The sequence below is a fragment of the Engystomops pustulosus genome, chromosome 6 (genome assembly GCF_040894005.1).
Source record: "Engystomops pustulosus chromosome 6, aEngPut4.maternal, whole genome shotgun sequence".
Taxonomy (NCBI): Eukaryota; Metazoa; Chordata; class Amphibia; order Anura; family Leptodactylidae; genus Engystomops; species Engystomops pustulosus.
This window is the reverse complement of record NC_092416.1, coordinates 32,484,955-32,500,693: the sequence shown is the minus strand read 5'-3', so window position 1 is coordinate 32,500,693 and position 15,739 is coordinate 32,484,955. Positions and strand designations below refer to the sequence as shown.

At 43.3% G+C, this 15,739-nt stretch overlaps 1 protein-coding gene across 1 annotated transcript in view; it reads left to right on the top strand.

Moving 5' to 3' along the window:
* Positions 1–11,449, top strand: part of LOC140065885 (NXPE family member 4-like) — a 30,591-nt gene extending 19,142 nt beyond the window's left edge. The window contains exons 5-8 of the mRNA XM_072113446.1: positions 934–1,091; positions 2,907–2,968; positions 4,670–4,881; positions 10,911–11,449. Of these exons, the coding sequence (XP_071969547.1) occupies positions 934–1,091; positions 2,907–2,968; positions 4,670–4,881; positions 10,911–11,449 (971 nt within the window). The remainder of the gene's footprint in view (positions 1–933; positions 1,092–2,906; positions 2,969–4,669; positions 4,882–10,910) is intronic.
* The last annotated feature ends 4,290 nt before the right edge of the window (positions 11,450–15,739 follow it).

The following is a 15,739-nucleotide window of genomic DNA, read 5'->3' as shown; positions in this document are numbered from 1 at the left end:
GCAATCTTTTTATAACTTTTATTTCCCTAATATGCTAATTTTCTAACGAGGCTACTGGGGCAGGGAGTAGGCGGAGCTGAGGATACACGGTGTGGCTACTCCATGCCCCAGTAGGCTCTTTGATCCTCCTACCAAATATCTTTGGCGTGCAGCTATAAGGAGCTGCGTGCCCTGGTCCGCGAAGCCAGCATTCTGCACATGTGCAGAACTCCGGTTTCGCGAACGATGGCGCGCAGCTATGAGGAGATATCTGGTAGGAGGATCAAAGAGGCTAGCCTCTAGCCTCAGCTCCGGTTACTCCTCGCCCCAGTAGCCGATTAGCATATTAGGGAAATAAAAGTTATAAAAAGATTGCGGAGACATCCAATAGATTCACCTACCACCCGATCTACCTTTATTGGAACACGAGGAGAGTGAGGCAGAATGGCCACAGCTGCAGCTGAGTACAGAAAAGTAAGTGCAGTCACTTAGTAGGCAGTAGGAGGGAGGAGGGCAGGAGCTGCTCTGTGTGTTTTGGGACACTGAACAACTATAGGTCCTTATTGTTTAGTGTCCTAAATTGTCCTGTATGACAGCTTTCCATGGCCACATATATACTGCCCTTGGCCCGGATCTCTTGTCACTGTGCAATGCTGCCAATGAAGACGGGGAGCACTACACTGCTGTCTGCTCCATTAGTCGGACGCGAACTGTGGGGTTCTCAGCTCTGAGACCCCCACTGATCAGCAAGTTAGACCCTATCCAGTGGAAAGGGCCTACCTTTAGTTCGTGGGAAAACCCCTTTAAGCATGTGTGAACTGTGCCGAATGCGTGCTAAACCCCTAGCTTAATAACTTATCAATTTACAAATGGCTACTCTATGCTACACATTATAAAGCCTTGTTGCTTATGTTGTATCTAAACTATTTTATCATTTAAAATTTTGCTCTACAGAGAAAGCCACTACCCAAGAAACTCAGGAGCCAGCAACAAAACATGCGTGTGAAGCCAACATGACTAACCAGTATTTAATGGATCCCTATAATTCCAGTGTTAAAGAAGTTAATCCTCTTGCAGCAGAAAACCAGCCAATTAATGACAACATATTTCAAGTACCGTATATACTCGAGTATAAGCCGAGTTTTTCAGCACAAAAAGTGTGCTGAAAAACACTAACTCGGCCTATACTCGAGTCAAAAAGCTTAAAAAAAAAAGACTAAAAAAAAAAAATCTAAACTCACCTTTCCGGCGGCCGCGCGAGTCTTCTATGCGATCCCTCTGGCTGCGGCTCCAGGTCAGTGCAGAGTCACTGCAGAGTGCGCGCCGCACGGACCTGGCGCCGCAGCCAGAGGGATCGCATAGAAGACTCGCGCGGCTGCCGGAAAGGTGAGTATAGATTTTTAATTTTTTTTCATTAACTGTCCGGCTCTATAACGGGCCGGGGATCCGGCTCCATAACGGGCCGGGCATCCGGCTCCATAACGGGCCAGGGATCCGGCTCCATAATGGGCCGGGGATCCGGCTCTTTAAGAGGGCACAGGGGCTGGTGGCTAAATACTTGGGCAGGGACTGACAGGCTACAAATTGGGGCAGGGACTGACAGGCTACATATTGGGGCAGGGGCTGATAGGCCACATATTGGGGTAGGGGCTGACAGGCTACATATTGGGGCAGGGGCTGACAGGCTACATATTGTGGCAGGGGCTGACAGGCTACATATTGTGGCTACATACAGGGGCTGACAGGCTACATATTGTGGCAGGGGCTGGCAGGCTACATATTGGGGCAGGGGCTGACAGGCTACATATTGGGGCAGGGGCTGACAGGCTACATATTGTGGCACGGGCTGACAGGCTACATATTGTGGCAGGGGCTGACAGGCTACATATTGGGGGCAGGGGCTGACAGGCTATATATTGGGGCAGGGGCTGGCAGACTATACTGGGGCAGCGGCTGGCAGGCTATGTACTACTGGGGGCTGGCTGGCAGCTATATACTACAGGGGGCTGCTGGCTATATACTACTGGGGGCTTGGTGGCTATATACTGGGGGGGGGCTGTGACCAATACATTTCCCACCCTCGGCTTATACTCGAGTCAATAGGTTTTCCCAGTTTTTTTGTGGTAAAATTAGGGGCCTCGGCTTATACTCGGGTCGGCTTATACTCGAGTATATACGGTATATATATATATATATATATATATATATATATAGCTGGTAATAAATCATTCATGGCTCAGATTCTGTAGGAAGGAATCTCTTTGAGGCCATTATCCTGATAATCTGGCTCCGGAAGTGTGCACAAGTATTCCGACTCCCCAAAACAGAATTTGCCTGCCTGATAATTTGAGACAGCAAAACTCAAGACAGGAATAAGTCCGTTGGGGTTATTTATCATATACCCGCGGCTGCGGCGCAGCCCGATACATCACATTGATGTAACCGGTGGGATCCTGTGCAAAGTTTATCTTTACGCTAGGCCCTGTCTGGCATAGAATTAAACGCGCCGGTAACTTTTCACATGTGAAAATTTGCCGGCTGCGGTGAGTGCACAGGCGTAGGGACAGGAGCACCAGCCACGCTCCCCCCGCTTTGCACCCCTCCACGCCCCCTTTGGCGTGAAGGTGGCATACAAGGAAAAATTATCGCAAATGCAAGCTATAAGCTAACATTTTTCGGTTATTTCAGGGCTTCTATGCTAATCATCTATTGGATAAGTGTTGCACGTTGGATCTTACACAAAGTTCATTAAAAAAATACCGGTGGGAACTTTGCCTTATTTGTTAAGTAAGTTCTTAGACCCACCATTTAACTAATAGTACAAAAAAAGGGTCATGTGTAATTTTTGATAAAACAAGTAGCCGGCTCCAGAGTAAGTTCCGCTGCAATGTGAATTCAGCATAATAATTCTTTATTCATTTCATTAGGCACAAAGAGACCACGTAAAAAGCCTACGCGTTTTGGATGAAAGTTACATTCTTATCCATGTGTAATTTTTCTTCTTTGGCAGAAAAATTAAAAAAAATATTCGGTCACTTGCCATCTCATGATCTGGCCAGGTTGATTGGAGGGTTTAGCATCAACTTTGTCTTGAAAGTGAATGTGGTTTGTAATGTCCGTTGCTATGGCTATACAACATCGCTCCTCTCGAGAAATCCAAAATGCCAAAAGTTCTTTCGATGGCACTTCTGTTTTTTTTGTGGGAGTGATTACTTTTCTTCTCCTTCTCTGTGCTTGGATTGAGGTATGGTGTCATCAGCCATGGACTAAGATTATGATAAAAAAAATATATATATATATACTGTGTATAACTTTTCAATCAAACCTTTATTGTAAATTTTAGAATATCCAGAACTAATTTTAGAATAACCAAAAAAAATATCTTGAAAGTGTTTGTTTTCATCTTGCTATGTAAATCGTTACAATATCCCATGTTGCCTATGCTTTTATTGATTTTTTGAAAAAGAAAATGTCATGACTGAACTATATTTAAAGTCTAATCCAAATTATCACATTTCTGTATAAGATTAAATTTTGGGGCATTCGTCTCAACTTTACAAAAAAAGGCAACGAAATGACTATTAGTCCGGAGTATTAGTTCCAGTTCACACAACAAAACTTCAATATTCAATCTCATTTTTTTGCAATCTTAACCAATGTTAGGATTAAGCTATGATCTAAAATGCTTAACATTTTTGAGTGGTCTACTTAATGCACTTAAGCATGTATTTGATGTTAAAAAAATGTTTGATTTACGAAGCAAAAGCGAGTTTCCAAATAATGTCATATTTCATATATTACATATTCTTCTCTATGAATTTATGATTAGGGTCCTTCAATACTTTTTGGGTTTCGTGAACCAAGGACAGAAAGACAGCAATCCAACAAAATAAGTTTCAACGTTTCATCATGGTGTTCAATAGATGCTGGGGAAATTGCTATATTTAGGAGATGTCTGGAAGAAGATATGACATATGGTAGGAGATATGGCCCCTACCTTACACCTTGGTACAGGTTTGGTCATGCCCCTCTTCAAAGAAGCAGGGTTAAGGAGATTTTCAAAAGAGTGTACCAGCATCCACTCTGGGTCAACCGCAGGAGAGGCGGTCCAACTTGCAGAGCTAATACATAATTATATCAGTTCTATGTTTATTACATCCATTTATAAAGTGTTAGCCCTGTGTCTTTGCATATGAAATTGTCATTTAAATGTAGCCTTTCAGATAAACTTACCCACACTAACTAAACATATCTTTGAAAACTTCATTATTAGACAGCAGTACAACTATCCCTATATTGTTCCTCCCTATGCCTGTAAAGTTCCACAGTCCATTTGTAAAGTTGACCATCTTTGTATATTCATGAACTTCTAGCTGAACTGCACTTCCAGCTTCCTGATTGACAAGGGGTGTACTTACTTTTTGGCTTAGTAAACTTGGCTCTGCATGGAAGTGTGACTGTATAAAAGTGGACAGAGTGTCTCTTTGGAGTTGTATCCATAAGCTCGTTAGAAGTAGAGAGAACATATTGGGATTGTGCGCCCCCAGGGATGTGTGTTGATTGCTGCCGATTTTAATTATATATGTTACAACTTATTTTTTTTTCAATGTATTGAAATTTTGTTCTTTTGGGTTGGACATCAGTTGTGCTGCATAGATGTAATAACTACTTTTTTTTCCAAAGTTTGTAGTTCTCAAAAAGAAGAAATATGTAAAACTGGAATGGGCTTAGAATACCCCAGTGGATATGTCATGAATAACATCTGGTACCCCAAAGGGTGCACAATGAGGACCTATAACAGTATGGAGGAGATGAACGCATGTATGAAAGGGAAGTTCTTTTACATGTTTGGAGATTCTACAATGCACCAGTGGATGGCGTACTTTGAACAGAATCTTAAAAGTAAGTCTAACGACAGAAATTACAGGACTGGCCTATATTAGATCAAGCTTATTTTGTATTTTGTATCCCTATTACATCTCAGTCTCCCCTAAACCTGAATATGCCTCCATTAACCGGTTAAGGACCGGGCCCTTTCCTGTTTTTTCATGTCCATTTTTCACTCCCAACCTTCAAAAATCTATAACTTTTTTATTTTTACACGTAAAGAGCTGTGTGATGGCTTGTTTTCTGCGTAACAAATTGCACTTCATAATGATGGTATTAAATATTCCATGCCATGTACTCGGAAGCGGGAAAAAAATTCCAAATGCAATGAAAATGGTGAAAAAACGCATTTGCGCCATTTTCTTGTGGGCTTGGATATTACGTCTTTCACTGAGCGCCCCAAATGACAGGTCTACTTTATTCTTTGGGTCGGTACGATTAAAGGAAACCTACCACTTGTAGTGGCAGGTTTCTGATGGAAATACCGGGCACCAGCTCAGGGTGAGCTGGTGCCGTAGCTTATTTTCGTTAGTGTTTTAAACCGCGGTATCGCGGTTTAAAACACTTTTTAAACTTTATAGCCGGCGCAGGCAGGTACGCGCTCGGCGCTTACCATGCGCGCGGCTACATAGGAAGTGAAGGAGAGCCGCGAAAATAAGCTCCGGCACCAGCTCACCCTGAGAAACCTTCCATCAGAAACCTGCCACTATAAGTGGTAGGTTTCCTTTAAGGGGATACCAAATTTGTATAGGTTTTATAATGTTTTCATACATTTACAAAAATTAAAACCTCCTGTACAAAAATAATTTTTTTGATTTTGCCAACTTCTGGCGCAAATAACTTTTTTATACTTTGGTGTACGGAGCTGTGGGTGGTGTCATTTTTTGCAAAATTTGATAATATTTTCAATGATATCATTTTTAGGACTGTACGACCTTTTGATCACTTTTTATAGATTTTTTTAGATTTTTCAAAATGGCAAAAAAGTGCCATTTACGAATTTGGGCGCTATTTTCCGTTACGGGGTTAAACGCATTGAAAAACCGTTATCATATTTTGATAGATCGGGCATTTTCGGACGCGTCGATATCTGATGTGTTTATGATTTTTACTGTTTATTTATGTCAGTTCTAGGGAAAGGGGGGTGATTTGAAATTTTAGGTTTTTTTATTATAATTTTTTTTTTTTTTTAACTTTTTTTTTTTTTTTATTTATACTATTTTTCAGACTCCCTAGGGTACATTAACCCTAGGTTGTCTGATCGATCCTATCATATACTGCCATACTAAAGTATGGCAGTATATGGGGATTTTCTTCCTCATTCATTACAATGTGCTATCAGCACATTGTAATGAAGGGGTTAAAACAAAATAGCCTCGGGTCTTCAGAAGACCCGAGGCTACCATGGAGATGGATCGCCGCCCCCCCCCCCCGATGACGTCACGGGGAGCGGCGATCCCAGGTAAGATGGCGGCGCCCATGCGCCGCTATCTGTTTGAGGCTGCCGGCAGCTTTGCCGGCAGCCCACGCTGTGAAAACACCCGCGATCAGTGCAAGCACCGATCGCGGATGTTACCGGTAAGCCTTTGCTGCAATATGCAGCAAAGACTTACCGGCTATGGAGAGGGCTCAGCCCGTGAGCCCTTTCCATGCAGCGCGACGCGACCGCCGCCGTGAATACACGGCGGGCGGTCGCGAACCGGTTAATGGTAAATGTGTGCACAATGATCTTCATGATTGTGATCAGTGTCAGACTGGGATACCTTGGGCACACCAGTAAAATCTGATCTGGGAGCCCACCACAGCTATATGTTTGTTACATAATTTATTAATATAATCATATAAATACATAGGATACTTGAGACGCTCTATACTAAATATATGTATAAATTACAGAGAGGGTACCTTATCCCGCGGTATTTATGCAGGGCCTGGGGGCCCACCGGTGCATCCACCGGTTCACCTGTGAGCCAGTCCGAGCCTGATTGTGATTGTTTGTTTCTAGCTAATTATAAGGATAATAGTTGAAACCAGAAGTTTCCATACACTATATTAAAAGATACATGGACATGTTTTTCTCACTATCTGACATGAAATACAAATAAACCTTGCCTGTATTAGGTCAATTAGGATTACCAAAATTATTATATTTATCAAATGCCCCAATAATGAGAGAAATTTTTAAGGCATATTTAAGACTTTCTGCAAAGTCAAAGTTTAAATACACTAAGGTGACTATGCCATTAATTAATTTGGGACAGCCCATGAGATGATGTCATGTCTTTAGTGTATTGGCAATATGTGAGGTAATTAGGGACACTGTAGATGTATTTGACGGCACAACTAAAACACAACAACATGGGAAGGTCTAAGGAAATCAGGATAGAATTGTGGACTTGCACAAGTGTGGTTCATCCTTGGGTGCAATTTACAGAAACGTAAAGGTGTCTTGTTCATCTGTAAAATAAATTATACCAAAGACCATATATTATACAAATTATACCAAATTATACCAAGACAGGAATGTCCAGCCGCTCGGGAAGGAGGCGAGTTCTGTCTCCTAAAGATGAATGTGAAGGTTCTGGCTGAAGCTGGTAAGAGTGTGTCATTAGCCATATTAAAACAAGGCCTCTAGCCACATGGGCTGAAAAGCCATTCTGCCAGGAAGAAGCTATTAGTCCAAACATAAAAAAGTCATATTAATGTTTGTAAATGCATTTAGGAACACCATCCCAACTGCTTGACACAGGGGAGCCAGTACTGTATTATGTTGTGGAGGGATTGGTGCCCTCCACAAAATAGATGTTATCATGAGGAAAGAACATTATGTATCAATACTGCCATATCTCAAGTAATCAGACAGGAAGTTAAAGATTGGAGGCAAATGGGTTTTCCCAAAGGACATTGAATGGAAGCTACTGCTAAACTTGTTACAGAGTGACTTAAGCATAATACAGTCAATGCTCTAGAGTGGCCTTCGCCGATCTCAATCCTATTGAAAATGTATGGACAGAGCTGAAAAGGCTGAAGCAGACAAGGCAACTACAAACATAGCTCAGATACACCAGTACTGCCAGAGGGAATTCCTACCAAATATTCTGAGAAGATTGCAGAATGGCCAAAATATTTGACCCAAGTCATACAGTTTAAGGGCATCGGTGCCAAATGCTAATTAAACGTATATAAACTTTCAACTTTACAGAAAGCAGTACAAATGTCTGAAAAAATCTCTCTCATGATTCTGGCATTTGACAAACATAAATAATTTTGATGATCTTAATTGACCTAAAATGGGAATGAGAAAAAGGTGCAAATGTGTATGTAAGGTTTGCTTATTTCTTAGTACGTAAACCTTGAAGAGAACCTATCACCATTTCGAAAATGTAGAGATTAACAAACCATATAGTAGAAACTGCTTCTCAGATTCAGTAACACTTTAAATTTGCTTTCTAGCCCGTACGGTTGCCAAGATATTGGTTCCAGTATCTGACCATTCTTTTCTCCATCTAATTCTCTGCACTGTCAGAGAGGAGGTGCTGGAGCTGAGAAGGGGATGTGTATTCTGACAATTTTCTCTGACACTTTACAATTAGGAACACACAGGAACTAAGCTCCATGTAATAGGGAGCCTATCACGAGCGGATTCAGAATGTCTGGACCTTGTATTAGGTTTTTAAAATAGATTATCACAATTCTTCTTGGATGCAATGGCGAAAGCTCTATCTATGATCTATTTTAGATAAACCCTATCACAAAGCCTTTTTCTCATATTAATACTTTGTTAAAGAAAAGTTTTTTCTAAGAAACATGCTCTTCTTAGATTTCCCGTAAGGGTATTGCCTTTATGGTGTGATGTGGGTGATTGCTACTGGCATAAATGGTTGTATTACCTGCTGCTTTCTTTCAGGTAAAGGTTGTAAAGCCTAGCCAGGGCTCAGGATACCAGAGTGGCTGGCTAGTGCGGACTTGGGCATGCTGTGGTCACGGTGCTTGTTATGGTGACCGAAGGGCTGTCTTACAGCCTGGCAGGTCTCAAGCAGGTGGTGTGTGCAAAAATATGGAGGGAGAGGCTGATGAAGGAGGTTTCTCCCTGGGGCAACCCCTGAGGTATCTGTAGGATGAATCCCTGGGTAATGGATGGGGAAGCCCGTGGTGTTAAGCAGCCTTATCCAGGGATTAGAAGAGGAAACGTTGTGCAAATCAACTTACAGTTCTTTATTGAACAGCAAGCAACGGCCAAATGACAACAGCAGGTTTAGCAAGCTGGAAGAGTCATGGAGAGCTGGTCCACAAGAAGGTTACACACAGCCTGGGTTGGTAGAAATAGAGCTGAGTCTGGGTGGTGGATCTCAGCTCTGAGCTTAAGTCTCCTGACTTGCCCAGGGTGCTAGGCAGAGGCCTAAGCCACCTGTGGTGCCTGGTATTAGTAAACTAGCTAATGCAGCACTGCCATGTGCTGCTCACTCATTTGCTCACTGCTCAGATAGACCACAACATCTGATTCTCTCAGGGGTTTATATACTCCCTTGGTCAGCTGGTAGCACTTCTCCAATCAGTATCCAGCTTGCTTAACAAGAACATCATTGGGCAATAGCATTAGGTATCACCTTTGTTAACTCTTGCCTTACCAGGCAGTGGCTACAGCTGCAACAACACAGTTCTCCAATATCTAGAGACCTCCTAGAGAGGTGATCAGTCTCCTTAACAACTTCTGACATGGAGTGGGCGCTATTCGCAACTCTCACCTATGCGTTGGCAGGGGTGTTGCAATTGGAGTGGACTTTATTATGCTCTGAATCATCTGACAATGTAAAATCCACAAAGGAGATATAATAGAGTTGTTGCCATTGAAGTTATCCACAAACATGGGTATGGGCGTTATATCCCCGGCCCAAACCAGTATCACATCACCTATGTAACGCCCATACTATGCTATTTTCTCACAAAATGGATTAGATAGAGTAAAGATGTACGCCTCTTCCCACCATGACATAAATAAATTGGCTAAGTAGGTCGATGATTGGCTAAGCTGTGGATGTGGCTTCCGTTCTTTGGTACCCAGCACCATTACCACCAATGAGTGCTAGGTGTCACTCAGCCAGCCACTCCGCTGCCTAGAGCACCCGCTTTCCAGGCCACGAAAAAGGCTATGTGTCGGTAGGGGATGTTGAAAGTGGTCACGAACAGGATATCTACTTCTGTGCTGTGGCCATGAGTGGGACCACCGAGCAGCTTTGAGCCCTCTCAATTTCCACCCTTTTACTGCTTTATGCAGATCTGGATTTCACTGCAAAAAAACACCAGGCCACTAAATCTTGCAGTAGTTCTGGTATAGGTGGAAGCTGACACAGGCAAACACCAGGAGACAGACATTAGTTACTAGCTACCGGAAGTAGCATGTCAGTCCATACGTCTACATGATCAAGTTTTCAGAGGCAGAAAACAAGCAAGAAAGGTTCATTGGTGGAGATCAGTAGGTCATGTACAAGTAAGGAAACAAAGTTGAGGAACTAGGATCGGAAACACAAAGACAGTGATCCAGTGGGAGCCAAGATACCTTTAAAGACACTAGGGTGCTGGGGACCATAACACTCAGACACTATGGAGCTATGGTAACTGGTAGTAGAAGGGGTTTGGCCACAGACAGAAAAAAGTTGACATATGCTGGCCACGTAAATTTTATCAAGGAGTTGTATGTACATTAAGGCAGGCAGACATGGACTATGACAGGGTAGACAAGATGAGAGAAACCTTGAGGTCATCCTGCAGCTCCTCTAGGTCACTGCTGTTTTGAAATATGCTTTTTTTCTGAAATAATACAAAGCAAGACATAAAGAAAGATGGTTATGGAAACACGGGTGTTTGCTTTATTCCACATGCCAAGAGCCATTGATTTGTGAAAAACTTTATAGTTGTACTTTAAGTGTAATCTTTTAGAGCTGCATGTGTGCCCCTTACCTTGCATGCACAACTAAGGTAACTTAGGTGATCTTTATAAACTTCATGTTTCTAAAAATAATGAGTGTTTTCTTTTATTTTTTAAGCACTAAGACTTATGAATGTCTATGAAATTGGCTGGGCACAGAAGCATTTAGGTGTGGACCTGGAACGTAATATATATCTTATATGGAAAAGACACGCAAGGCCATTCATTTACTTGGGTTTCGTATCTCACCGTGAAGAGCGTACTATCCCACGAGAGATTGATCTGATTGGAGGCAACCAGCATACAGTAATCGCACTAAACATTGGAGTACATTTTAGACTCTTCCCTGTCCATCACTATATACGAAGACTTCTCAACATCCGTCGGGCTATAGAACGTCTCTTCCTCAGGAGCCCAAAAACTAAAGTCATCATTAAGACTGAGAATACCAGTGATATGAGCAATGAGTATGAAGGGATGAGTGATTTCCATGCATACGTCCACTACGCCATAATGGAAATCATCTTCCGAGGTCTCAATGTTGGCTTTGTGAATGGTTGGGACATGACCACAGCATGGAATACAAATCAGATACATCCACCAGAAACCTTCATCAGAAATGAGATAAACATGCTGATGACTTATACATGCAGCTAATACATTCGTAAATGTATTGTATACATGATTAATAAATAAATTACATAGAATTAATAATTGAGTGCAGAACTTTGTCTGTATATTGTTGTCGGTAAGAACTCGTAATATATTGATGACAATCAATTTAGAATTAAAAAATATCTTTTATTGGGTTTCCATGAAAAACCAGTACCAGTAATATTAATCATCCATCAGCCTATGATGTGCACATTGTACACACTTGTCTCCGTTGGGAATTTGTATCCAAACACAACATAAGGCCACTTTAAGTTCATAAACTGCCCCAAATAGGGCTAAATTAATATCAGCCATTGTGTTTCTGTTCTTGTGTTCCATGAAAGGAGCAAAAAACTTTAAATCCACATAGAGACAATTTTCTGATGTTCCAGACACAAATAGATACTATAACCAAATAAGATAAGCAGCACAATCGTCACCGATTTCACGATTATCAAGGGAACTCTCATCACCGTCCGTACTGAGTGCACAAGGTTCATCAGCTGAGACTTGACTCCCGGCTCCCTAACTAAAATGTGGTCCATAAGGTCTCATCTATGGTGTCACAAACTTTTTATGATGTTTTTAATGTAATCTGCAAAGTAGGCTCCTAACAGAACCTCTAAACCACATGTGAACATAACATGATCATTACAGGGCAGTAGATTGTGGAACCTAAGTGACCTTTGTCAGTTCAGTTCCACCATTTTTACAATTCAATCTCTATACAAATCAAGGTCAAGGAAGGCAAAGATCTTGTGTTGATGAGATACAGACCAGAGGTCAGAGCCAGCAGCAAAGATCAAAGTTAAGCTTTATACCCTGGCTTTAGTCTGGGCTGGGGGTAAACTCAGGCTTAGGCCACTTTAACTCTGGGTATAATCTGGGCTGGGGGTATACTCTGACCTAGGCCACTTTATACCCTCGGTATAGTCCGGACTGGGGGTATACTCTGACCTAGGCCACTTTATACCCTCGGTATAGTCCGGACTGGGGGTATACTCTGGCTTAGGCCACTTTATACCCTGGGTATAGTCTGGGCTGGGGTTATACTCTGGCCTTGGCCACTTTACCACCAGCGCAGACTATACCCAGGGTATAAAGTGGCCTGCATATAGTCTGGGGTGCGGGTATACTCTGGCTTAGGCCACTTTAACTCTGGGTATAGTCTGGGGGAATTCTCTGGCTGTTACACCAGGGCTTCTACTTAGATAGTTATGTACATGGTCCATCGTGGTATTCATCTTCAGAGCCCTTTTATTAAGATCTTGAATTCACTGCAAAGTAAACACTGGGTATCTACTTTAATAATAGTTTTTTTTAATTTAACTTTATCTTTATTTAAAATTTTCCAATGATTTTTCACAGAGAAAATATAACAAGAAACGGAATTGGCAGTTTGTATTAATAATAATCTTGATGTAGCGATGACTGTCCTGCACGCTAGCTGTTACACTTGCAACATCCCCCACAGGGGCCTGTTTGACTGTTTGCCTAGCAACTTTTGGTTCTAACCCATATTTGGCAATCAATCCTTTCTGCTAGTATTGTCTTGGCTTCGTCTTTGGGTTTTGCAGCAGGAAGGGAGCACTGATCAGTTGTTGACCTACCACTCAGGGTTGGCTGGACAATTAGTCAGGGATAGCCAGGAAGGGGATTCAGTCTCCGGGCCCACTGTCTCAGTCTGTGTCATCAGTCCATTCCATGACCCTGCGTAACAGCACCAAAGGGATAGTGAGTCAGAAAACACAATACAGGAAGAGTCCAATATTGAATAGTAATATAGGCATAAATTAGGGCAGTCAGAACAGCTTAATACATAGTAAATGTGGCAAAGATTAGAATCAGGCAGCAATAGATACTTCTAAAGGCACTTTTGTAGACAAACAAGTAGACTACGATGGGCCCAAAGGGTCTGATGTACCTCCAGCGTGATCCATGTCAGCTACATAGAGATGAATGGGGCAGCACCGTCCATGCGTGGCTAGCTGCTCCATTCATCTCAGCGAGCAACGAGTGGTCCAACTGAGGTACATCGGACCCCATCCAAACCCCCGTACTCGTAATCTCTGGGGGTCTCATCACTGAGACCCCCACCAATCAGCAATTTAGGCGGGCAAACCCCTTTAAGTATTCCATTTAGTAAGGGCAGCTGTTACCTCTTATGCCCTGTGATCCTTTTGTCTTCTATTCCTCCAACACAACTCGATGGTCAGCTAGCAATTTTTCAATTTGTACCATGGAATTATGTACCCAATAAACTTGTCTTTTATATGATATAATTTGAGAGAACTGTAATTATTTTTATACCTAAGTTTGGGAACTTCCCATATATAATTGCTCCAACATTCATCTCTAGTACTAATCATCCTCTCGTGTAACGTGAACACCCTTCTGATCCTTCTAGCTCAAGGACTCAGCAGCCATGAAAATAATAAACTCTCAAAATAAAAACAAGAGCACAGCCCATAGGCAACAATTAAAAAAACCTTCTCATCCCAAATACAAGTGAAACAACTCTGGAATGTGGCCTCGATTTCCTCACTAATGTCATATTTCACAACACACCAGGGAGATATAACAGGTGGTGAATGAGCCGAAATTTGTTTAGCTCCTTTTTGAGGACTGCACCCAGTGGGGATATACAAAGGTATGGCCTGGGAGGGTATTCAAACGGTCCAGCCATCCTGCCTAATGCCACCTCATTGCATAACTCCCCCCGAACCACCTGAGGGTGGTAAGAAGCATGCTTCAGATTACTCATTACCCGCTAAGAAATACACGGCTCCCCCGGAATGCGAAAGCCTCCATCTGGATATCTACTTAATGATGTCTTCCCATTTACTCACAGTATCATAGGTACAGGGAGTATTGTGCATAAAACATCTGGTAAAGCTGTGCCCACCCCCGCAATGGGTGCACTCATGTTTAAAGCAGCACATGTTAGCAAAATGTCAGAAGCCTCACTGAACTGCCAATAGTATCCAGACCTGATGAAACTGTTTGTAACTGTCACGGGTGCCCCTGCGACTCATATCCCGGGTTGAAGGTGCACCCGTGTACCTCCGTTTGCTCCAGCGTCTCGCATACCTGCTCCAGGCTCCAGTGGCGATCCCGCGTTGTCCACGCTCCGGTGCGCGCTCTCGTGTTCTAGGGCGTGTCCGTCGTCGGCTCTGTAAAATTTCAAGGGCCAGCACACCGCTAATTGGCGCTGGCCATCTGCCACACCTGATAAATTCCAGCCCCTTCTTATGTCCCCTGCCAGATCTTTGTGCCTCACGGCCTTAGAAAAATCTCCCCAGCGATATTCCTGCCTTCATGTGTCGCCTGTGTCTCCTGCGTTCCTGTGTCGCCAGTGTTCCTGTGTGTTCCCGTGTATCCTGCGTTTCTGCTCCCGTGTTTTTCTGCTCCTGAGTTCTCCTGTCCTGCGTTCCTGTGTGCCTGTGTTCCCGTTCCCATCTGCCTGGACCTTCCATTGCTAACCCCAGATTGGACTTGATGTTGTATCTCTGCCGCCTGCCCTGACCCTGTGCCTGGACTGGATCCCAAGACTGTCTCCTGCTAAGGTACCTCGACCTCGGATGCCACCGCAGGCTAGTCGCACCTGTGGAACGACCTGGTGGTACCCCGTGAAGCAAATCCAACCCGCTTTGTGGCGGGCTCTGGTGAAGACCAGGTGCCACTTAGACTTCGGTCCCAGGTGTCGGCTAGTACCACCTCCGGTGATGGTCCAGTGGATCCACGCATCCCGAACCCTGACAGTAACCAAGTAGGTCCTCTGTATGACCAATCCATATATACAAAAAGGGCTGAACAATGTTCCCGAGCAATCTCCACAATAACACCTGCTAAGATTGCAAAAGCTTGCCACTAGTATGAAACCGTGTGCGGGAGCAGGTAATAATGCCGCCTCTCCTCATCCTTGCCCCCTTTAGCCCTATCTAAATTGAAACCTCTCCGAAGGAAGCAAGGAGAAGATGTCAACATATTCATCCCGACAGATCTTCTCCTTGACTTCTTGCTTCAAGTGTGATTCCAAAGCTCACTTTGAAGCAAACATACACCTTCCGGTGCACGGCGTCCATTAGTCAAAACTTAGGCTCCACCGGCAGGGAAACCGCGATCCGGGGGTACCACTGTTGCCTACAGCGGATCCGTCAACCACACTAGTAAGTGGGGCTATATGAATCTGTACATACGTCAGCACCTGAGTGACAGGGCTAGCCGCAGGGCTCAGCATTACCGCAGAAGCTGGAGATGAAATGTGCTGCACAGCAGGGGAGAGTGATGCAC